Genomic DNA, 25,706 nt, shown 5'->3' with positions numbered 1-25,706 from the left:
AATAAAGAGAGATTATTGTTTGTAGGATTATTCTTTGAATACTTTGCCGATCAATCGATCATATAAAAGATCATATAAAATATTTTGCTCAAAAAGACACATTATGCTCCTTTTTTACTATAATCAAGATATATATATATATGGATTTAAACAATTTTTGAATAAGTAATTAAATATCTATAATAAAGATATACGACATGAATGAAAACATGACATTGATAGTCATGAAATTTATGAAAATTCTGAAAGAAAAATAAAAAAAGAAAAAAATACGGTAGTATATAATAATAAGTCAACAGTAGAAGCAAATATTGTTTGATTGGCAAAGCAATAATAGGAATTGATCAATATGGAAAGGATTTTCATTAACCTGTTACCGCTGCTGCCAGAAGTGGTGTCATACCAAAAGAATCAACGTCCATTTGAGCACCGTGTTGAACGAGCAATTTAAGGATTTCTAAGGATCCACTTTCTGCACAATCGTGTAACGCAGTGTTACCTCTGACTGATTTCCTATTGACATCTGCGTTCCAAGCTAATAGTAACTTAACAATGTCGATATGGCCTCTGTAGCATGCTATCATCAAACACGTGTGCCCATGACGATTCGCCATTTCTATGTCTGAAAAATGAGAATACGTTGTATCGATCGTTCTTTGCCGTGAGAAAAGCTTTACAAAGTCTACAAAAAAAAAGAGAAATGAAGGAAAAAAAAAAAATAAATAAATAAAAACAAAAAAAAATTTATCGTAAAAACGAAAGAGCAAGGATTTAATTTCTTTCGTGATTTCTCTTTTTACCTGCACCATTCTTGACCAAGAATCTAATAATTTCATAATGTCCATCAAAACAAGCAGCCCTTAATGGCGTCGAATTTGTTTTCGTCGTCGAATTTACGTTCGCCCCTCGTTGCACTAGCAATTTCACTAGTTCGATGTGACCGGCCGCTGCTGCACACCACAACGGTGGCGCACCTTCTATGGTTTCGCCATCAAAAACAACTGAAGTAAAAATATTATACATCCTTATCTAAATCATTTATATTTTAAATAAGAAGATAATACACTTGTCTGATACACGTCCATTATTAGCAATTTATTATTAAACTATATTCGTTTCTTTCTCTTTTTATTTTTTTGCTTTCATTTTTTTTTTCATTTGATCCAATCCAACAAACTGTATTATCTTTTTCTTTTATGTGGTCTAATTAAAACATTAATACAGATAATGCAATAACAAGAATTATGACAGTTATCAATGTGCCGTTAACAATAATCGAACGTTTCTTGATTCGAGACTAGAATAAATGGTTTTTTTTTCTTTTTTTTTTCTGTTTTTTTTTTTATGTTTCTCAATCTTTCATCGTATAAATCCAATTAGTATAAATGATTGTTCATGTCATTTAGAAGAATTTTTTATGAGTTGTATCAATACACGGTATTCATTCCGAGATTGCAAAACAAACATGACGCATAAGCGACGTGTGAAAAATGATTATTTTTTGCAAAATTCTCTATGATCTCTTTTTTTTTTTCTTCTTTTTTGTTACCTGAGCCGGGTTGTTCTATGTCTGCCCCACATTTTACTATGAGATATTCTGCTACATCGTAGTGCCCATTTCTACAGGCCATAACCAATGGTGTAGCCCCATGGGTCGTAGTGCTGACTAATACTTCTACCTCATGTTTATCCCGGCGCTCCAACAATCGCTATTGAAAAAGAACGAAAATATTTTGTTAAATTCTTTTTTTCTTAGTTTTAGTTTTTCTTTTCTCTTTTTTTTTTTTTTTATCGATCAATTACATACATCAATAAAATGTCAATTCGAAATTCGAATATATTTCAGGAATGTCGTCTACAAAAAAAAAAAAAAAAAAAAAAAGAAGAAAATAAAATTGAAAATCAACAATTTTTAATAGTATTTGTAAATGAATTACAAAATATTCGTTTAAATAATTCTAAAAAAGAATTCGTGTTTAGCGAGAAAATTTATAAAGTTCTGTTTATAATGCTACAGAAAATATGACATAAAGATCGAGTCAATCTCAGAATGAATCTTTCGAGTTTAGTTTTATGAATGGATAACTTAATAATTTACAAGAATTATTATATATATATATTTTTTATATATTAAAATCGATTAACATTTCATTAGCAACTCAAAAACTGTATAATAATAATAACAATAATAATAATAATAATTTCAATTAATTAAATTTTTCTTTAGATCTTTTAAATTCGAGATTTGTAAATATTCAAATTAATTAGCACTTGTATTTTTATTTTTTTTTCTAATTTTCTCTTTAAGTTAACAATCAATTTGAAACATTTTGTCAATAGAAAATGATGTAACGTTAAAATAAATTTAGGAACATTTTATTCTTTATTTAGGAATATTAAAGATTAGAAAGATCGATAGTAATAACAAAAGTTTCTTTAGTTGTCAAAACTTACATTTGAAAATACGTTACCCGTTTTGAAGATATGTAATTGAGAAATGATATTCGAATATACGAAGAGAACTAGAGGGTTTTATTTTTTAGTTATTATGTGCGATTTTAACAAGTTTTCAAAATCGACTAACAAAGTCTACGGCTTAAATTAAATATCATCTAGGATGTCACGTGCTAGTTGTGTCCATGTATATAATTGGTATTCAAACTCTTTTCAACGACGATATAGAGTTAAGCATAGGAAACGTAAAAATGGTTGTTCTCTTCTCTTTTCATGCGAATAATAAATATTTAATATATGCCTTCTCTCCCCGTCTCTTTATCTTTATCTTTATCTTTGTCTTTGTCTTTGTCTCTCTCTCTCTCTCTCTCTCTCTCTCTCTCTCTCTCTCTCTCTCTCTCTTTCTCTCCCCCCCTATCTCTCGCTCGCTCTTATGCACGCGCGCGTTCACAAGTATATTTCTTTCGCGTAGAGATGTTCACTCTGACTTCTTTCAATTTGTAATGACCGTTTCGTCTCCGAACGAGACCTTCTTAAACGTTCTTTCTTCTTTTTTTTTTTTTTTTTAATTTTCTTATTCTCCTGCAAAACTTCTTTTTCTCCTACGAAACTTCTTTTCCTCCTTTATATTTTTACAAACTTCCTGTTTTTTCTCCCTCCTATTATGAAGTCACAATCACATCTATTTATCTCAATCAAAAATCATTATTTCCTTGTTGAAAAAAAAGAAGAAAAAAAAAAAAAAACCAAGAAAAAATTATACCGAACGAAAGATGTCGTTTATATGTTATTTTTCTTTTCTTTTCTTTTCTTTTTTTTTTTCCCCGCCTTTAATACACGATAAACGCTTTTCATCAGTTTAACGTGAGGTAACGAAGTAAAGTTATGAGCGAATAAAAAGGATTTAAAACAATATTATTATTTTTAGATAAACGAAATAAGGACTTTTTTTTCGTCGTTGAGTTCGCATTTATTTATTCATTTCATTTCATTTTATTTTATTTTATTTCAATTGATTTTACCTATTTTCTTTTTCTTTGAACGTACACTTTAAGCGCGTAATGTTTATATGTACTTATTTAATAATACGTCACGGATCGAATTTTACATTTTATTTTTTTCTTTTTTTTTCTGTTTCATTTTCTTTTTATATACCACAGACAGAGCGCGTAACATTTGACATTATAATTAAATTATGCAAAATATTTCTATCTTTTATTAATGTTGCATTGAACTAATGTATTGAATTAATATAAAAGTCATGTGAATCTTTCAATGTGAAATTTCAACGATGATTGGCTATAGGTTATCTCATAAGTTAACTATAAAAAATTAAAGGAAAAATTCTTTCTGTCATGGGTATATCGTAAGAATTCACACAAAAAAAAAGAAAAAGAAAAGAAAAGAAAAGAAAAGAAAAAAAAAAGGAAAAAAAGAAAAGAAAAGAAAAGGAAAAAAAAAGAAAAGAAAAGAAAAGGAAAAAAAAAAGAAAAGAAAAGAGAGAGAGAGAGAGAGAAAGAGAGAAAAAAAGAAAAGAGAAAAAAAAACAAACAAAATAATAATTTATGCAAATTAGAAACGCTCGTTTTGTTTTTCTATGTTCAGACAAAAGAAGGCAAAACTTTTCAATACACACACGTATGCACAGACTATTGCGGAAAGAATATTAATTCGTATATATACATATATACATACATATATATATATATATATTATATATATATAACTATATGTACATATAAACACACACACACATATATATATGTTTATATATATATATATAAAAAAAAAAACGGAGCAAATCCTCACGCGAAGCCGCTTTGTCACCGACTGACCGAGTGGAACCCCGGTTAACACGCGCTCCTCTTGGAGAAATTACGCTTCTCCTCCACCGTCTCCTCTCCTCCTCCACCGTTCGTGGGACGTGCTGGTCCCGTTAAACGTATACAATCAGTGACATTGGGCCCACCAACGACTAACAAACTAAAATATTTCTTTGATACTAACGATGATTGAGAGAAATGGTGAAGGTAAAGAAAGTTTGGTAGAAAAGTAGAGAAAAAGTTTCAAGGAAGAAAAAGATGTTGCATTTTTACCACACCATTTTATTTCTTTTCCTTCTATCTTTCTCTCTCCCTCTACCCCCTCCCTCTATCTCTCTCTCACTCTCTCTCTTTCTTTCCTCTATAGGGCGCTAATGATCCCGTTATTCCATTGACCGATTTTCTTTTTCCAGAGTCACCTTTTACGCATCTCCCCCTTTTTTTCTTCTTCCTTCTCTCTCTCCCTCCCTCTCTCTCTCTCTCTCTCTCTCTTTCTCTTCGTTTTTACTCTCTCCGAAATCATCTCATCTCATCTCCTTTCTCCTTCCAATCTTTCTTTCGACCTTCCTTTTAGTCGAATGTAGGTAAGGAGGACAATCGAGGCCGAAAATCTTGGTCCTAATGAAATGTAAGAGAGGCAATACGACGATATCATCATGATCGTTCCTTGGTCGACGAACGATCGAAGAAACGAAGTGATTAAATTCGACGAATAAAATTGACTAATATGTTAATGTCGGTTCTTTTATTAATAGCTTTTAGATATTAGTAAAAAAAAAAAAAAAAAAAAAAGCAGTCGTCACCGATCGCTTTTATATATAGGATATTATATATAGAATATATTCATATCGGTGATATCCAGAAAATTAATTGTTTTTAATTATAAATTATGTACATTTGCGATTGAATGGATTCCCATTTGGTGGTGTCGTTATTGATCACATGTTTTTCCTGTTCGCCGATGACAAAGTACGTAAAACGCGTTTTTATAAATATATTCTTTTGAACATAATGTCTGACTACAATAGCTCATGAATGCGACTTTAAATATATTATTTTTGATTTTTATATTTAATTTATTCCGTTGCCTGTGGTTGAATTTATACGTAGTTCAACCACTTAAGGATTAAGATCGATCAGGCATTTTCTAAGAAAAATAATTTATACTTACATTCAATGAATATGCTTAGTTAAGTAGCTACAAAAGAGAGGACTTTATGTAAAATTTATATGATCTTTCATATCACGTTCGCTCGTTATGTTCGAAATTGATTATGTTAATTGCATTCGACTCATTTAACGTCGTAGTTGTTTAATTCTAACGCGTATTACTGATTACAAAACGTTATAATCTTATACTCCTATACGTGAAGATGAACAATGTTGTAATTGATAATTTGACAAAGAGGATCGATCGAAATTCGAATAACGCGTGAAATTTGTTCCGTTTTAATCGAGTTAACACGTTACCGTTAGAATTCGACAAAAAGGAGGACGAGCAATTGCTTCATATTTTGTTTTCTTTTTTTTTTTTTTGCTTTTTTTATGTCAGTTCTCAATAATTTGCAAAACTTTAAAACCAATCGAAGAAAGGAGGATAAGGTTTATTGGTACTTGGAATTCTTTTTTGCTTCTACCTTTCTTTTCCTTCCTTTCTTTCTTCCTTCCTTCCTTTTCTTTTTTTTTTTTGTTTTTTTTTCTGTTTTTTTTTTTTACTTTTTTACAAAGTGACCCACTAAAAATTTTTACCTTCCTTTAAATTAACAACGCGAGTGTATATAACAACCGAAGCGTAATTTATTGCCAAGAGTATAAAATTGTTCTTCTAGGACGATTTATACGGTTTGGTTTATTAGGTAATAAAAGGTACTGTGAATATCTGGTTACACTTGTAACATCAACCCGGAAACATCATTCTGGAATTTAAATCGAATAATGGCGTGTCTTGTAAGAACGTTATATTAGTATTAGAGAAGTTCATTATTTTTCCATCGTTAGTAGTTTTTTTCTATATATACTTTTACATTTGTACAGTTTATATTTTTGACCTTTAATAGTGCTTTTAAATATTTTTGTAGAATCATCGTTAACGTTTATCAAAAGTATTGAAAATGCAAACTCATTCGACAAATACGACCTACTAAACGTACGACACATAAAAGGTGAATGTTGATAAAATTGCATAGCCTTTCAAATATTTTATGTTAGATGTGTTTTCTATTTGACTAATTTTTCTTTTTTTTTTTTTTTTTTTTTACACGAGTGAAAATATTCATTTGTCATAAGTCGATGAAAAATCATTTGTTGTAGATCTAAAGATAATAAATTTGCAAATGCAATTGTTAAAAATTATATTCGATATATAATATCAATTATCAAATATGTAATATATTTGTATCGACTGATTTCGTCAATAACGAAAATAATTTTTTTATTACAAATATAAATAAATAAATTAAAAATAATTATCATAATAATTAAATATTTTATAAATATTTTTATAATAATTAATTATTTTATGTGACTGGGTAATTATCTTATTAATTACAACTGATTAATAATTATTTTATAATCTTATATTTTACTATTATTTAAAGGGCCTGTTTGAGATAGTGAAAAATAAAAATATGAAGTATTTTCAAAATTAAAAAAAAAAATAAATAAATAAATAAATAAATAAATAAAAATTAATAATTTATTTTAAATATAGTATAAAATAAATGAAATTATTTGTAATAATTAATTATATAGTTATTTAATTATAAAATATATTATTTATTAATTTATTAATATAAATATAAATAAATATTTTTATTACAAATAAAATAATAATGATATCTTACACAATGAAATTGATGTAACAATCGATAATACAATTTAGAAAATACGACAAATTTCATAATGATATTGATGTAAACCTCTTAAAAAATATTTTAATAATTTATAAGAATATATGAATAAAAAACAAAACCGAACGATTGAATTATCAATAATTATACGGATTGATGATAAAATTGCGAAAGAAAAGAAGGGAGTTAGAAAAATAAAAGAAGTAAAAAAAGAAAAGAAAATAAAAAATAAAAAAAAAATAAAAAAAAATATATTGACAATGCAGAATTAAAATCACCGATATAAATTTGACAATTCTTTTGTTCTGCTTTATCATATAAGAGACAAAAAACTATATCGTATTTATTACACTTCTGTCGTTATAAAATATTAACAACACGAAATAAGAACATAAATAATGCGCGATTATTTTATATAATAACACATGTTCGAACAATGGTGGGAGTTAGTACAACTATCTATGCGGAATGAATTGGGTAAGAACGTAGCGTGGGATTTTGTTTTTCTTTTGCAAATATATACAGGATGTAAAAATACGTATTCGCATTCGATTACATCGAGAAATAGCAAAGAAAAAGTTTTTATATATATATATCGAAGATAGGTACCATCCTTTTGTCTTATTAGTTTTTTTTTTTTTTTTTTTCTAACAATTAAATGAAACGGGAGCAATCCAACTGATGTTATTACGAGCTCATGATTTATGCAATTTTTCGTGTCTCATGTATTATGCTCTATAATTGACATTTTAAAATGAAATTTCAAGAAAACAATTTTCTTAACTTCGCGAAACAACAAGCTCTGACAATCATGTTAGTAGGACATGTTTAATACGAACACGACGAAAGGATTTTATGTAACACTGAATTTAAAATAATATAATGTCTTTCAAGATATTTAAAGAAAATCTGCCTATTTCATGTTAATCATTTTCCAAATAATATCTATTTAACAATTAGTTAAATTGCATTATGATTTTTATCTTATTTTTAGATCCGTCATCTTCTCAAGTATTTTTTCTCTCTTTTTTTTTCTTTTCTTTCTTAATATCCATATGCATGCTCGGTTTTTTTTCTTCTCGTCTTGTATATACAATGACGTCCGTGAAAAAAAAAACGGAACAAAGCTCTCGTTTGAATAAATATATTTTCTTCGTTAATATATATTTTTTTTTAACGTCATACGACGAATTTACGTCATACGACAATTTGCGAGATCACTCGAAAATATTGATTTATCATTTATTAATAAATATACGAGGATACGATATATCTCGAATATTAAAGAAAATTTATATAATATATATATATATATATATTTTTTTTTAAATATAATATAATTTCAATATTTGTCAGGAATAATCGAACTGTTTGTATTAGATTTTTCGTTTTGTTACATTATAAAAAAAAAAATTATCAGATAATATAGATTACTTTGAAATATACGATTATGTTATTTTCGTAAATGTCCACTTCATTTCTCTAAAATTATTAACAATAATCAATTGACGGAATAACTATGGTCAAGCAATTTTCTTCATTCATCACGAATAAAAATGTATTATATACATATGTAAATATGTATTCGTATGAACTAGGTTTATGACCAAAGTTACGTTTTAGCTATTTGCATAGGCACGAAAAGTCTAACGAAACCATAAAGGAACGTTTTTAATACAAAAATGAGAAATGACTTTCGAATAATTATAATGAGTGAAATCATTAGCAATCTTAAACAGAAATATTATTTACCGTGTAAAATACGATATATATATATATTATTTTTTTCTCTTCCTGTTTGTTTTTCTTTACTCAAAATGTTTTCTGACGTTTTTTCGAGCATTATCCATGTGTATTTTTTTTCTCCGGACAATTATTTTGCTTTCGTATATATATATATATGTGTGTGTGTGTTTGTGTGTCTATAAAAAAAACATAGAAACGATACGGAAACTATTGTTATCATTGGTCGCTACCAACAACTTCTCTATTTTTTTATTTTTTATTTTGGTCTTCTATTATAATTAAGATCACTTGTTGACCTAACAAAAATTTATCAATTTAAAAAGAAAATTATAAGGAATATTTATCGAATGATGAAATGATGTTGACTTTAATAAAATTTTACGGTCTATATATTTATCAATATTATACTATTTATTATCTTGACTTTAGGGAACAATCGACAAAGATTTTGAAGTGATTTTATAAACAGAAGTTAAAAAAAAAAGAATTCTTATCTAATGTTAAATAATCATCGAAAAGATTATTATTTGAACAATAATTAAAATAAACTTTCTCCAAGAGATAAATCATTAGTGGTCCAAACAGTTTGCAATATTTTTGTTCTACGCCATTTTATTTTACGCCAATCTTGTTGTATCCATTGCTGTTTCAGTTCATTCATTCATTTCTATTCATTTCTATTGCGAGAGCATTAAACTCTTGAAATAACTCGGATTACTTTAACGTTATATTAATAAATAATTCATCATCACACATGTTTGATCTTGATAATAAAAGGAAAATATCTAATAACCATAATATCGATGCTTGAAATAATATTTTTGATAAAAATAATGATAAAGAATGATCTATTATAACATAATTAAGCATGAATAATAATATATTTTCACCAGGATGTAATACACAAGGAGAAAGGATTAATATGATGATACAACGTTTCTTTAATCACCGAAAGCACATGTGTATATATATATATATATGTGTGTGTGTGTGTGTGTGTGTGTGTGTGTAGGTAAATACGCAAGTATATAACACGCATGACATTATTCGTCATTTCTCGGCTATAAGAGACAGAGGTAGCTTTGATAATTATTCTATCGTGATATGCCGAGCAACACGTGTAATATTACTACATCTAATTATGCAATATTAACGTAATTACAATGCAAATAATTATATTCTCAGAGAAAAATTATGTTAAAAAAAAAGATATAATCTTGTGTTTCTGATACTAAGAAATAAAAAAAAAAAAAAAAAAAAAAAAAAAAAAAAAAAAATAAATAAATAAATACATTATACTCTAGTGACATAATAAATATGCAATATTTATTCAAGTGAATAATCATTAACAAAAATAGAAAATAAAAAGAAAAAAAAAATAGAAAAGAAAGAAAAAGGTTCTCTGTGTATCTACACCTACGTACATCTACATATTTATTTTTCATAATAAATCCTACTTAAATAATATAAGAAAATTATTGATTAGAGTTGAACAACGAGGAGAATAAATTTATGATGAATAGTTTACTTCGATAACAAACAAGCGTATCATTCGGTTTGTTTTTTAAACAAATTTGTTTGTACTACGTTATCCTTGAAACGAAATGATCGATCGATAGATTTATGCAACGACGTGTCTTTACAAAAATGTGTAGTGAATATCCAAGAAGTATTGGCAATAAAAAATACTCGCATTTAAATATGAAATCTTTATGAATCATTTTGTAGAGTTAATGATTCTTCGTTCATGATGCATTAAACATTTAGCTCAATCTTTAACTTGATGATATATGCGGTCGAGTATTTGAAATAAACAAAATAAAACAATATTAAAACTCTTTATAACTCAACTTTGTTTGTTGTTTGAAAGTGAAAAATGTATAAGGTAAAACTATGTACATAAGTATATAAGTTATATATATAATTGCCAGTTTGTATACATTAATCTTCGCGTAATCTGAACTAACAATTTTTTTAACAAGAAGAAAATAAAAAAAATATTTACAAAGTATATACACATTAGCGTATATAAATATATATATATATATATATATATATATATGTATGCGTGATTTGAAAATTACATGATATTATAAAAGGTTGACTAAATTAACTTTGAAAGAATAACAATATCTGAAAGGTAAAAAATTTTGCACTCTGCAAGTTCTATAATTCGCTAATCAAATGCATTCTTTTTATTGCAAATGTCGCACGAAATTTATCTACGGACCGCAGGTACATCAAGCATCATTGGCTAAAGTCCAAAAAAAAAAAAAAAAAATCATCGCCTTGACGACAAACGACAAAAAAAGAAGAAAAAGATTTGCATTAGAGCCTCAATTTCTAATATATTATATATAATAAATAATTATATACTTATTAAAGAGAAACAGTACGAAACAAAATTTATGTCGAAGACAAAAAATATTATAAAATAAATTAAAATTTCTTCAGATTAATATAACTATTAAGTATACAATATTACGTTCATTTTATAATCCCTATGAAATATTATATTTTTAATTTTCTTTATTACGTTGGACAAATCTTTTCAAACTTCGTGTCGATGGATCGATCGTCGTATCGATGTAAAGACGATAAATTTCTAAACAACAACAGACAACAACGACGACAACAACTCGTTCTTAGATTCTCATAGCATGCGTATTCGCGAATGAACTTTCTCTCGGAGTTAAAGAACAAGCAGGAAAGAACGAACGTGTATCATCTTCCCGCTTTTACTTGTAGATGTTTTCACTTTTACTTAGATAATTTCGTATATCTGGGAACCAAACTCGTTCTTTTTGTTTTCTTTTTTTAATTATTTCCTTAATATCAATCTAAAATTGTTTTTTTTTTTTAATATTAATCTTTTCATTCCTAACAATATATATCTATATATATATATATATATCCTCGAAGAATAGGCACTCAGGATACGAAAGAGCGTATATATGCGCTATTGAAAAATTGACAGTTAGATACAAATGTAGTATCGAGGATCGTAAGTATTCAACAGCAAAAAATATTTATACTTTATCGAGGGGAGCAATAACACTGATTAATTATACTTAATGCATTAAAGTAAAAATGCATAGAGGTATACATGTATGTACATATGTATGTATATATGCAGAGATCGGCATATGTCAGTTTAACGTTATTGTTTATGATGACAGATCGATTTCTACAAATAATAATCAACAACTGGTTACAGAAAAGGTTAGTTAAATCACCATATAAATCAGCTGTGTTATATATATACATATATATATATATATTTTTTTTTTTTTCTTTTAATATTTTACATAAATTAAAATAACTTGCATTTTAAATTGTTTTACACCAAGCCACTGCATATATATATTTTTCTTGCTGTCATTTTTTTTTATAATTTTATTAAACTATAAAATAATGAATGGCTTTATTTATTTATTTATTTTTTTTTTTCATTTTTTTAAGATCTATAAACCGTAATATACTGCAATAAATCATAATATTGATAGGATCAAAGGCTCATCTGCATTTTTCCTTGAACATGATATGTTCGTTTGACGCATTTCTAAATTCTCTTTATATCATATGGTAACGTTCAATATATCGATAAGGTATTAACAATGAAACGTGATTTATCTAAATTTGAGATTTGAAATCCATCGATCTTAGTTAACGATTTTATTTTTAAAGAAGGAATACGAAGTAGTAGCAGCCAAATGTCAAGTAACATTCTTCCTGTTTTAAGAATGCGTCATTAATAAACATGCGTCTACCTGTCCCGTCTATCTATTCTCTTTCTCTTTTTCTTTTTCTCATTGATGTATAAAAGCAAACATGTCCAGAAACAAAATAAAAAAAGTAACTCAGGTACTTACATACAAAAGAGGAAATAATATGAACAAAAAAAAGAGGAAGTATAAGCGAAAGGACAAGATGCTTCTTTTTTTTTTTCATTTTTGCTTTGTTTTTTTTTTCCTTTTTTCTTTTCCTTTTTTTCCTCTTTTTGTAATACAAAGCCGTATCAAGCACCAACGAGGAATTTATTATAGCTCGTTTAATATTAATTTTATTCACTTATATAAAAAACAATTGAACTGACATGCTCGAATAATTTAAATTCTATACTTTTGTTATCTTTGAATATTAATGAACGATTTCTGTCGTTAAAAGTATCGATTTATTAATAGACTTGATCGATTTTAATGGAAAAATAATAATAATAACACTTTACAGTTTATTATCTTTAATTTATTTTGATTGTAAAATAATAATAATAATAATAATAATAATAACAATAATAATAATAATAATAATAAAGAAAAACACGTGTTATAATCAACACTTCAAAGATTAATTTTAAAAATGACTCGTGTAAATTTCGAATAAATACATCAAATGGATTTGAAACACTTCATTATTACAACAGCAACTCACATAAATCATTCCTCTTCACGTAGAATTCTTTAATAGACTTTTTTTTTCAATTCATATATCATAGAGTTCATTTAAGGACATCTTATGACCTTCGGATGAACTATGAGTAGTAAAAAATCTTATAGCGGTATAAGAACATTAGACAAAAATTTCTTACCTCCGATCTGTTCTCTTGGAAATCTACCATGGCCGTCGATCTGTTCCTTTCGAAATTTATCATGTAGGCCATTTGATTCTTACATGATAATGAACAATCGACAACGAACGATTGCAAATCGTATTAGAAAATATATCACGAAGAATTGTATACACATTTGTCGCACACACTTATATTAAGATTTATCAAAATTCTACGATAGAAACTTATCGTAAAAATGAAAAAAAAAAAAAAAAAAAAAAAAAAAATATATATAAATAAATAAATAAATAAATAAATAAATAAATAAATAAATAAAATCTATCTATCTATTTATTCATAAATCCATCCATTCATCTATAATAATTCGAATCGATCGGTATATAAAACTGATTAGAAGAAATAGGAAAAGGAGTTGTTCGAGCAAGTAACGAAACGAAACTGATGCTTCCTCAAAGCTCTGTTCGAACGAGCTAAGATATGAGTTTGATCTTAAGAGGAAAGAAGAGAAGGGGACGGAAGAAAAAGAAACAGGAAGGGAAGGGGGAAGAAGGAAAAAGGAACAGGATAAAAAGAACTGAGTAGCGTAAGAGAAGGACGGGGATAGGAACGGGAACGGGAACGGGAACGGGAACGGGAACGGGAACGGGAACGGAGGCAGGGAGAAGTATTTAAAAGGGGAAGTAGGATCCTTTTCGATAATAAATAAACGAGGAAAACGAGAAAGCCGACTCTTCTCGAAAATTGCCATGGATCATACATTAAACGAGTTGATCCGATCGACCGAGTCCGTTTATGCGAACGAACGCCTTCGCGCACAGCTTTCTAATTGTTCTTCCTGATCAGTTCGACTCTTACTTCGAGACTCGACCTGCTTGCCTGCCTCTCCTATTACCTAACAGATCCCAAGGAGTGTTACGCGCGTTATATGCAATAGCTATTACGAAGGAAAACTACGAAGCAAACGAGCCAGGATGAAAACTCTTTTTCTCAGCTTAATAGAGAGAGAGAGAGAGAGAGAGAGAGAGAGAGAGAGAGAGAGAGAGAGAGAGAGAGAGAGAGAGAGAGAGAGAGAGAGAGAGACAAGGATATATAGAATCTAAACGACCTTTTGCTACCACCATCATTTCTATCCTCCCCCTTCTTTTTATTCTTTTTTTTCTTCTTTTCTTCTTTTCTTAAAAACACCATCCAAGTGAATCCATCATCCAGCGTCATTCAATCTTATCAATTTATTTTCTCTTTTAAATAATTTTTAATGATTCTGTTTTTTTCTCGTTTCGCCAACGATTAACTTAGCCGATATATGTTATATTCTATAATACATGAGTAAATAATATTGTAATATAGTATATAGTATAGAATAGTATTTTATCAATGGGACGATATATGTAGTATTTTATATTGAAATAAATAATATTATAGTATAGTATTGTGAATATATAGTATTGGATTGATCAATAAACAAGACCAAAATTTGCAGTACATAATGGATGGTATATATGCTTGTTGTAAAAAAAGGAAAAGAAAAATCTTCCTTTATACTTTTTTTATCCTTAATACAAGAGGAAAGATTCTTTTCCTTTTATTATTATTATTATTATTATTATTATTATTATTATTATTATTATTATGATTAATTCCACACATGTTTCATAAAATAGATTAATTTATTTACGATCTAAACAAATTTATATTTTACGATTATATATGACCCATTAAAAAGATTTTAAGAAATGACATTACTTTTTTCCTCGTATTTAATTTCCGTATTTTATGAAATATTTATAATATATATATATATATATATATATATATATATATAGAGAGAGAGAGAGAGAGAGAGAGAGAAAGAGAGAGAGATTACAACATTTTACATATTTCCTGTTTGAATGTAAGTTATCTGATATATGCTGATATATGCTGAAGACAGAGCACATATCTTGAACGCATTTTATAAGTGAAGTGTAATTTAAGTTGTGTTTGCGTTTATTAGAAAGAGAAATGAGTAGTTTCATATTTCATTGAGATTAATTGACATGGAGCTAACGAATCACCCAATTGGATTTATCTATTAAACGGCAAGCGAAAACAATTTCATTCCGATTGTCTTCGAAATAATTTGCTCTATTTGTTCTATCAATTGAAAAGAAATAAATATTTATTTATTTTTAATAATAATAATAATATTAATGATGTTCATCATATATGTATTCATTATATATTATAATGAATAATTATATTTATCATTATAGTTTGTTTTATTGAACATTCGTATAAATTTTTAAAAATAATAATAAAGTATTGATTGTCCTTCGAATAAAAAAAAAATCTTCTTTTTTATTGCATTTTTTTTTCTTTTTTTTTTCTTAACGAAGAAATACAAAAAGAAAAAAATATGTTGTCATTTGTGACTAATGAAATGACTTGATGGGAGTTAAATTAAAAAAATGATAAACGGACAATATTTTTTTTTTTTTTAATTTATTATTACTTTTATACTAATATGTAATATTAATGACAACAAACGACAATGACATTTTCAAGTTTCATTAGTGTCTGAAGCGGCTTAAATACTTAAGTCATGCTCGTGTAAAAATAGATATAAGATAATTTATTTCTTGTATGTAACAAGAAAAACTGACATATGTGTTTGCATAATTCACAGATGAAGGCTATAAACCGTTAAAGAGGGGAAGGGGAGAGAGACGAAATAAAAAAGATTCAAGAGGTACTTTCGGAATATTTTGTCATACACTACTCTTTTTTTATATTTTATGTTATATAACATATGCATATATATATATATATATATATATATATATATATAACTAACAATAATATATGTATATAATAATTATTATTAATAATAATTAATAATTAATTGTGTATAAAAAAATTCGACTAATTTTATATACGTATAACATTCGAATGTTAAATATATATATCAAATTTTATAAATTTTATAAAATCCATTTAATATTTTGGGATAAAAAAAAGTAAGAGAAAATGAGGTCAAACGAAATCATCGCGTTGTCGCATAAGCGAGGCCGAGTTACATTGGTTTTCTTAGGTGTTACTTTCGAATGATCGACAAGATCGTTACGTAGTTACAGACCTTCGATTGACCGTCTTTGTCAAAAGAGAAAAATAAAAGAAAGTATTACGAGAGTCGTAACTATAAACGAGCAACATTATTATTGTTAGCGATCCTAGAAGGGAAGTAAAATCTCGATTGATTAGGTAATCGCTATACAACGATGTGACGACCGTTTTTGTTATAACCGCAACCGACAAACATAATCCATATAATTCTCTTATGTAACGTCTCGAGAGACAAATTGGATTAAATATTTAACAGCGAGTGTCATAAAATTGGAAGAAAACAACAACGTGTGATATAATAATTATTATGATCGATCGTACATAATCTGTTATGACGTTCGAGCATGTTTGTTTTGAAAGTGAGAGAAGATTTTGAAAAAGAAACGAAAGAAAAAAATAAAAAAAAATAGAGAGAGAGAGAGAGAGAAAAAGAAAGAAATTGTTCCTTATCTTTGTATACGCTGATAGTACGTCACATTAAATTGTGCAAATAAATATCATTTTATCGTTCAAACGATTACACTACCGAGCTATAATAAAATATAAGAAAATTCTTGAAGATCGTTATATCAGCAATTTTTCCAAACGTTTTTCTATCAAAAGAAGTTCTATCAAAAGAAGGCAGGGATGTAGTACGCGTGAATCGTGATTAACGTTAATGATTAAATCTACTTTAATCACGGAAATATATGATCCAGATTAATTTAACAACACTTCAAAGAGTTTCGAAATCTTTGTAAACGTTGTATTATTTCGAGAGAAAATAAATTGTCGTTATCGTTGTTGTTGTTCTTGTTATTGTTAATGTTGGTGTTCGTTGCCGTTGATAATGATGATAATGATAATGATAATAATAATAATAACGATGATGTTATGTATCAAATAATTATTATTCCCATCGACGATTCAAGAAGATTGAAAAGAAATAGAAATAATGAATTTTTCGATTTTACCAATGAGCCAATCGTTTAAACAATAATTAAAGCAATCGAATTTTTTCCACGTTTGCTCAATGCGTTAGAGCTATCCGTATTTTTAAGATCATTGACCTAATCTTTGGATTATTTTGTTTTACGAAATTATACGTATACCGATATATGTATATCGGAGTGAATCACGAAAAAGCGATCAACTTGAATTATACTGTTGTTAGTGGATAGATTAAAAAAATATTTTTTCTCCAATATAACATAATTCAAGGAGAACTTTGAAATGATCGTGATACATTTTTTGTATCACAACTCTTTTTTTTTTTTTCTTCGAGGTTTTTAAGGCCTACCTTCAATTTTCTTTTCCATTTTATTTTATTTTATTGTTTATAAATATATATATATATATAAATAAATTATACCGGACGTTGAGAGGAATTCGGTAAGTAATATAACAATTATTTTTTTTTTGTATTCAATTTGAATCATACGAATGTAACGTAATGCGCTCCGACAGAGACTCTTTTCTTTTTCTTGTATTTACATAGAAATTACGCTTTTCTATTTCTAGATACTGCACTCTCTCTCTCCCTCTCTCTTTTTGTTTGTTTCTTATGTTAATGTATCGGGTGATGTCAAATTGCGTAACAATATAAATATTATATATATATATATGTATGTATATATACAGAGCCAAAATGCACAGTTTATGCTACCGTACCTTAAAAAAAAAAAAAAAAAAAAAAAAAAAAAAAAAAAAAAAAACTGAAATTTCATTCAAATCATAAATTGCAAAAAAGAAAAAACAAAAAAGAAAAGAAAGAATTTACATCATACGATATATGTCATTATATTACACAAATTTGTAGACAAATTTTCTTTTTCCATAGATTCAATTCCTCGAGAAGTATTTTAATTTTTCGAGATATACGAGACACCCTGTACATGTATACACACATCATATATATTACTTTGTATGATCGATTTGCTTTTCCATGCACGTTCATTCTCTGAACGATGCGCGCCCCTGATAAAATACAACGTACAAACGATTCAAGCGATTTCATAGTATATCAGAAAGCAATCTCGAAACAAAAAGAAAACAAAAAGAAAGAAAGAAAGAAAGAAAGAAAATGGTCGTTTCCTACTGATTGTTTGCAATGTTTTTTTTTTTCTTTTCTTTTCTTTTCTTTTTGTAAAATCTGACGACGCCTCAAGAAGGTATAAATTATATTTTCCCACGGAGTTTAGAAAACCGTCGATTCGCGTTGTAATTCAACTTAATCTGAAAAATTCGAAAGGTTTCAACTTTTCACGGTTGATCAATTTTTCACAGTTATTAACGATTAGATCGTTCGATCGAGTGATCGATCGATAGCAATCAAGATAATTACGGAATACTTCCGGCTCGTGATCGCGTCGGTAGATTTTTACGGGATTACCGATTACTTCATCGATCGTTTCCTTTCCTTCCTTTCAAAATAGCCTATGTTTTTCCCCGGTCTACACCTTTAAACTTTGATAACATTACGACATAAAATAAAGAAATTATATTCTATAAAATTTATTTATTTATTTTTTTCTTTTTTTTTTTTAACGCGATTTTATTTCAAGGATTGTTTCTTATTAAATTTCTGAAATATTTATATATACTATCATTAAATTTTATTATAAGTAAAGTTTAAAAAATCTTATCTCACATAAATTAATTGTACAAATATATGTACATGGTTATAAATTAATGTCATAAATTATTATTAATAATAATAATAATCACATACACGCAATATATATATATTATTTTTCTTTTATATATATATATATATATATATATATATATATATATATATATATATATAAGAAAGAGTACTTTTAATTTAAAGATTTCGATTAAATGAAAACATTTGCTTAAGATAGAGAGAATCAATATTATTACGATTACGATCTCACACTGACAATTAAAAATTCAATATATTATTAATTTAATCTTCGCTTAAGCGTTAGGTCAATGAACTTGTTAGGTCAAATAACTTCATGCCAGTTGAAAATAAATTAATATTGATAATAAAGGAACTGGTGTCACGAATTTAGAGATAATGTCAACCTTCTAAACAGAAAGACCAACAATGAATTTGATTGTTCAAAAATTAAAAGAAATTTAACAATATCGAAAATTGTTAGATTATTTTCTAACAAGGCTATACCAGCTTTCGTCCATTGCACGAAGATCTACGTTTGCCATAGGTCGTTAAGAAGCAATAGCAACAGGTTAAACTGGTTTTCTCCTAAGTTCTTTCACGTTGTCTTTCGATAAGACTTTGCTGGTATTAAGATCTGACAAAGCTCGAATATATTAGGTCATTCCTGTAATTAATAATTGTCGGTATACTTGATCGATATAAATGTTACTCTCTTACAAATAAAAAAGAAAAATAAAAAAGAAAAAAAGAAGAGAGAAAGAAAAAGAAAAGGATATGTTGACCTTTTACAACTCATTTTGTTTTAATGTTAAAATAAAAAAATAAAAAAATAAAAAAATAAAAAAAGAAATAAAAAAAAAAAGAAAGCAAGAAAAGGTAAAGGAAGAAAGAAGAAAGAAAATTATGTAATGTGAGTTATAATATTACATGTATTTATAATTCGATACTTAAACAATCCGATTTTGAAATTAATTAACACGGTTTTGAAATTTTTATATTTTTATTTTTTCACTTAATTAATTTCTTTTCAAAAATGCATTGGTTTTTAAAGTTCCGTCGATGGAAAAAAATATTGACGAATATTTTCAAATATATATATCCTAAAAAATGTTTAGCTTTTCCATTGCTTATCTTGACTATTTAAAATGAATGAGACAAAAAATATTTTGAATGATGCAGATGGTCTTATTAGCAAACAACTATGACGACTTCGAGGCGATCGTTCAATCAACAACAAGAGAAGATCAATCATCATTAATATGAATTTATGTAAAAATCTCGTATATGATTTTAAATTACTTGTATCTCAATAGTATTAGTAATAATAAGAGTAAATGCAATTCATATCGTCAGGACATTAGTTAGACTTCATATGTCATTTTCAATTTCTAATAAATCAAATCAAAATATTATATAATAAGAATTATTTCAATAATATATATGTATATATATATTTTTTTATTTTAATTTCTATTTTAGCTCCTAATAAATTCAATTAAAAAATAAAACTGATCATTAATAAAAAATTATTAGGCAATTAAATAAAAAATAAAATATAATTTTTTTTCATTAATAAAAAATTATTAGGCAATTAAATAGAAAATAAAATATAATTTTTTTTATAGATATACGTCAGCTGTAATGTCAGTTTTTAATAAATCAAATAGAAATGTAATACAAATAAATTATTTCAATTGCATATTTTCTCTGTAATAATGTAATACCTGTTAATGAATCAAATCAATAAGAATAAATTACATATTATTCTTACCTGTGTAATTTACATAAAGAAATTCTATTGGTTAATCATCGTAATTATTGCAGTATAATTTCTTATATCTAATCGTTAAAATATTTTTAACAATGTATTAAGAATATATTATGGTCTAACGAATGTTCAAAATTATATACTTGTACATGAATTATGTATTTGTACCATTACTTCGATATCTATGACTCAATGGAAAGCATTCTCTTATTTTCTTCAGATATCAATTTCCTTTAACGGAACTAAATTTGAAACGATACACTTGATATACGATATATACAATTCGAAGTACTTGATATGTAAAAGTTTTATTTTACTTCATGGTTTTCTTTTTTTTCTTTCTTTTTTTTTCTTTTTTTTTTTTTTTACATACACGAAGAAAAAGGATACTCTTATAGAGATTCGAAGAAAGTTTTTAACTTACGAGTAAATCTTTTTAATGCTTCAACAGACTTCAAGGTAATACAATCATCGATATTTCGAAATACCAAGTAACTACGTCTTTATGTGAAGTTATCATATTAATTAAAAATAAACAGTAAATAAAAAATGTATGAAATTACCAGGAAATCGTAAAGCCAATCAACAAGTTATTTACGTTAGATAGTCGTTTTTACAATGATGTCGCACACTAATTGTTTCGAAAGGATTTATGGCATTGACATATAAAAAAAAAAAAAAAAAAAAAAAAAAGAAAAAAAAAGAAAAAAAAAAAAGAAAAAAATAATGAATACGGGGAAAAAAGAAAAAGAAAAAAAAAGAAATTATTTTGAAAAATTTCTAAATAATATATATATATATATATTATTATTATAATTTAATATATTATTAATTTTTTTTATTATTATTTTATATATTTTATTATTATTTTATATATTTTTTGTTATTATTTTATATATTTATTATTTATTAAATATATTTATTATTAATTTGTTTTAATATATTAATTTTAATATATAACAAATTTATTTAATAAAAAAGTATGAAAAATATTCAATGCTTTGTTATTTCTTCATACGAAGCCTATTAATCATTGTAGAAACTCTCATGATTCCTTTTACAAGACTCTCGTATTTTTTTTTATTAATTTGACTGTATAATAATAGCCATTACAAATATTTATATTCCTATGTATATAATTTAAAAAAGAATGCCACGTAGTTGGATTATTTTATTTCTATTAATAGTAGGAAATTCTATTATTTTTCAAGCTGTACTTTGTACTCTGTTCTCGAAGGCAAAGAAGGAAAAAAATAACGAAAAAAAAAAAAAAAAAAAAGAAAAGAATGAAAGAAAAAAAAGGAGAGAAGAAGGTTAAAAGGATCATCAAAGACCGAAAACGAATAAGCTGGTGGTTTTATTTCTATTTTTTTTTTTTTTTTTTTTTTTTTTTTTTTTGTCGTATTTGAAAGTTTTCTCATCACAGCTTTGCTACGTGGCCGCCGGTTATGCCCCTGACTCACACAGAGTGCGTATTCCACTGTGTAATATTAGAACGTGCTACAAGAGTTGACTGCACGTTTCTCGGGTCACTCCTCTTGTATATATGTACAAGTGAAAAGCAGGAAAGCCATAACCAACTGTGACCACCTTTCTTTGTTTCCATTATGAGAAACTCTAAGTACTAAGTACAATATAGAAATAACAAACTCGCAATTTTTCCATGAATTTTCAATTAAATTTTATTTTTCATAATTCCTTTTCTAATTTAAGATATTCTTAATATAAATTTTTTTTTTTTCTTAACGAATTCACGGATTCTTATTAAAATTAATAGATTCACGAATTCGCAGAATGATGAAATTAAGAGATTCATAAAATAATAATATAAGAAATCTATAAAAAAATAATAATCGTGTAAAATATGCGTAGATTAATGGTATAAAGGTTATATAGAATTATGGATTAATGGGACTTCCAGAATTATGAATTAACGAATATATAGAATAACGGTATATGGGTTACACAGAGTAATGGTATAACGGATATTCTGATTAATGGTAAAAGGAATATCCAGAATTATGAATTTATGGTACTTCAAGAATAATGGTATAAGGAATGCGGAGAATAATGGTATATAAGGGATGCAGAGAGTAAAGTGACATTTCTTATTCTTCTTCGACTAAGAATGATTGATATGTTTCGACTATATTAGAAAATGAGAATAACATGTCATATTGTTAACATCGATTCATTTCTAAGACGAACTGTTCCTAATCTTAAAAGGAAAGCCATTAAATATGTACAAATGTACTATATATATATTGTACATATTTAATTGCTTTCCTTTTAAGATTAGGAACAGTTATATATATATATATATATATATATATATATATATATATATATATATACGTATATATATCTAAGATGAAATCAGTGAAAACATTTTACGTTTTTATTGTCACTGATAAATGAGCTATTTTATCTTTAAGAATATATAGAAAGATAAAGTCGTTGATTAAGAGGAAAGAAATATTGAAAGAAGGAAAACCATTTTTTTATATAATAGACTTAAACTTTGTTATATGTAATTAGTAAAGTAACGAAGTTTAAATAGAATAAATTAACGAAAGGGGGAAGAAAGAGAAAAAAGAAAAAGATATCTTATTATTAGTAATATATTTGTAAGATGATGTTTGTTCGAGGAGTTATCGATAATGTTCGTTCAACCATGTCGACTTTGAAAATTTATCATTAGTATAAATTACATAAGAATGACGGATGGTTAACGAGACATAACGATAAAATACGTCGACTATAAATCAAATTGCTACATCAATATGACGGATTTTAATATAAGGTGGTTTAAAAGTTTCTAAATGATTTTATAAATCAATTAAATTTTAAGGAGAATCTTTACGTTGATTTTTTTTTTTTCTTTTCAGATTGTAAAGTTACAATTGTAAAAGTAAAATTGAAAAAGATCTAATTGATTTTTAAAATCATCTATAAACTTTTTTTACATCTTTACAGGCGTACTTATAGACCGTCATCGAGTTCTATTTTTTTTTTTCTTTTTTTTATTTTATTTTATTTTAGAAAATCATTATCTTGTTCTCTTTTTATTTTTCTTATCTCATTAAAATTTTTTTATCGATTGAAAACCTGCAACTTATACGAGATAAGATACGATCTCTTATTTATAATAGTTTTTAGAATTTCACACGTTGCAATGAGTATAATATAAGCGATCGATAGATACATTAATTATTTATAACTCGTAACATCCTTTTGTTATAAATAGAAATTTTTTTACATGACCTTTAAAATTTACTCATAAATTCAATTCATAAATATATAAAATTAGGATATTCTTAAATTATATAAGAATAATATTATAATTTTTATTCAAAAGTTGTAAAAAGGAAATAATGTAAATTTTATGTTCTTAAAAAAGGATCGTTAAAAATCTTAAGCCTTTGAAAGGATTTAAACAAATCTTTTATATCGAAAATTAATTTTAATCATGCTTTTAATTTTCTTTTTATTATTATTATTATTATTTTTTTTATTTTTTTTTTTACGTATAAAATTCAGAAAAATTATGCGATCTCTAATATAATTTTCAATATTAGATTGAATTTCTATTTTGTATGCGGTATTAAAAAAAAAAAAAAAAAAAAAAAAAAAAAAAAAAAAAAAAAAAAAAAAATTGAATAAATAAACTTAAAATACCCATCAATCATAATTAATTCAAAGCAAAATTTATGCGATTTATGATCTTAACAACGGCGGCAATAACAGGCGATTATTACACCATCGATAGGATTTTAATTATACAATTATTATATCTAATGTAAGGAAACGATGTTTAAAAAGAAAAAAAAAAAAAAACAAAACAAAAAAAAAAAGTATAAATAAGAGTATTAGAGACGGAGAGTAAGAATACATATGTATGTATCTGCTAAGAATGAAAGTCGAAGAGTTCGAGCAAGGTCAAGGTGTCGGGCGAAACCTTCCGTACAGTCAGCCGATTATCGTTTGTAACGAAAGAAGGGGAAGGTTCGGTGGTCGAGGAAAGGTCGGTTAACTGGTTGGTTGGTTGGTTAGTTGGTTGGTTGGTAGCCTGACTGTACTTACTTATTTACGTCGTGGAAAAGAGAGAGATGGAACATAGCGGAGCTTATCGATTTTCAAGTCGCTGAGGAAAACGTCTGCGTGCTCGGCTACGTGCACCACGAGTGCATATATACATTTACATTTGTGCGTGCGTGCATACGTGTGTGTGCGTGTGTGCATGTGTGTGTTCGAATGTATACAGACTGGTGTATACATATTTTTATAAAATGTTTGCGAATAAGATTTTCATAGAACACAGTTTCAAAATTGCCAAAAGCATTCGTAAAATACGTAAAATTTCGATAGAATATAATACATAAAATTAGAGTATCATTGGAAGACAGTGAAAATGGAAAAATTTCCAAATTTTTGAATGGGATAGATTTTTTCTTTTTTCTTTTCTCTTTTTTTTTCTTTTTTTTTTTTTAATATAAATATATATAGTATTATTATTATATCAATTTAATCCGATTATTATTTTGAATTGAAATGTTATATACCAAAGAAAAAAAAAAGTAAAGTAGAACTTTTAGAGTAGATTAAAATTTTTGCAGTAAAATTTATAAATATATATATATATATATATATACATGTGTTGCGTAAGAAGCTTTCGACTTTAGAGAAAAAAAAAAAAAAGAAAAAAAAACGTGTTGAGTTATTCGGAGCGTGTTACAAGCGTAACGAGTCCACCTTGGGAAATCAG

At 26.5% G+C, this 25,706-nt stretch overlaps 1 protein-coding gene across 6 annotated transcripts in view; it reads right to left on the bottom strand.

Moving 5' to 3' along the window:
- LOC118440900 (protein fem-1 homolog CG6966) overlaps positions 1-25,706 on the bottom strand; it is a 44,060-nt gene that overhangs the window by 4,120 nt on the left and 14,234 nt on the right. For 5 of the 6 annotated variants that reach the window (XM_035864628.2, XM_035864630.2, XM_035864625.2 and 2 more), the window contains 3 exons: positions 1,550-1,709; positions 801-1,001; positions 371-622 (listed from right to left, as the gene is read on the bottom strand). In XM_035864628.2, coding sequence (XP_035720521.1) covers positions 371-622; positions 801-1,001; positions 1,550-1,709 — 613 coding nt within the window. Of the gene's footprint in view, positions 1-370; positions 623-800; positions 1,002-1,549; positions 1,710-13,460; positions 13,609-25,706 lie in introns of those variants that run through there. The other variant, XM_035864631.2, reaches the window with a different exon arrangement.

This window comes from Vespa mandarinia, chromosome 6 (genome assembly GCF_050613455.1).
Source record: "Vespa mandarinia isolate Hongniang chromosome 6, ASM5061345v1, whole genome shotgun sequence".
Classification (NCBI taxonomy): Eukaryota; Metazoa; Arthropoda; class Insecta; order Hymenoptera; family Vespidae; genus Vespa; species Vespa mandarinia.
The sequence above is the reverse complement of the archived record's forward strand: the minus strand, read 5'-3'. Positions and strand labels throughout refer to the sequence as shown.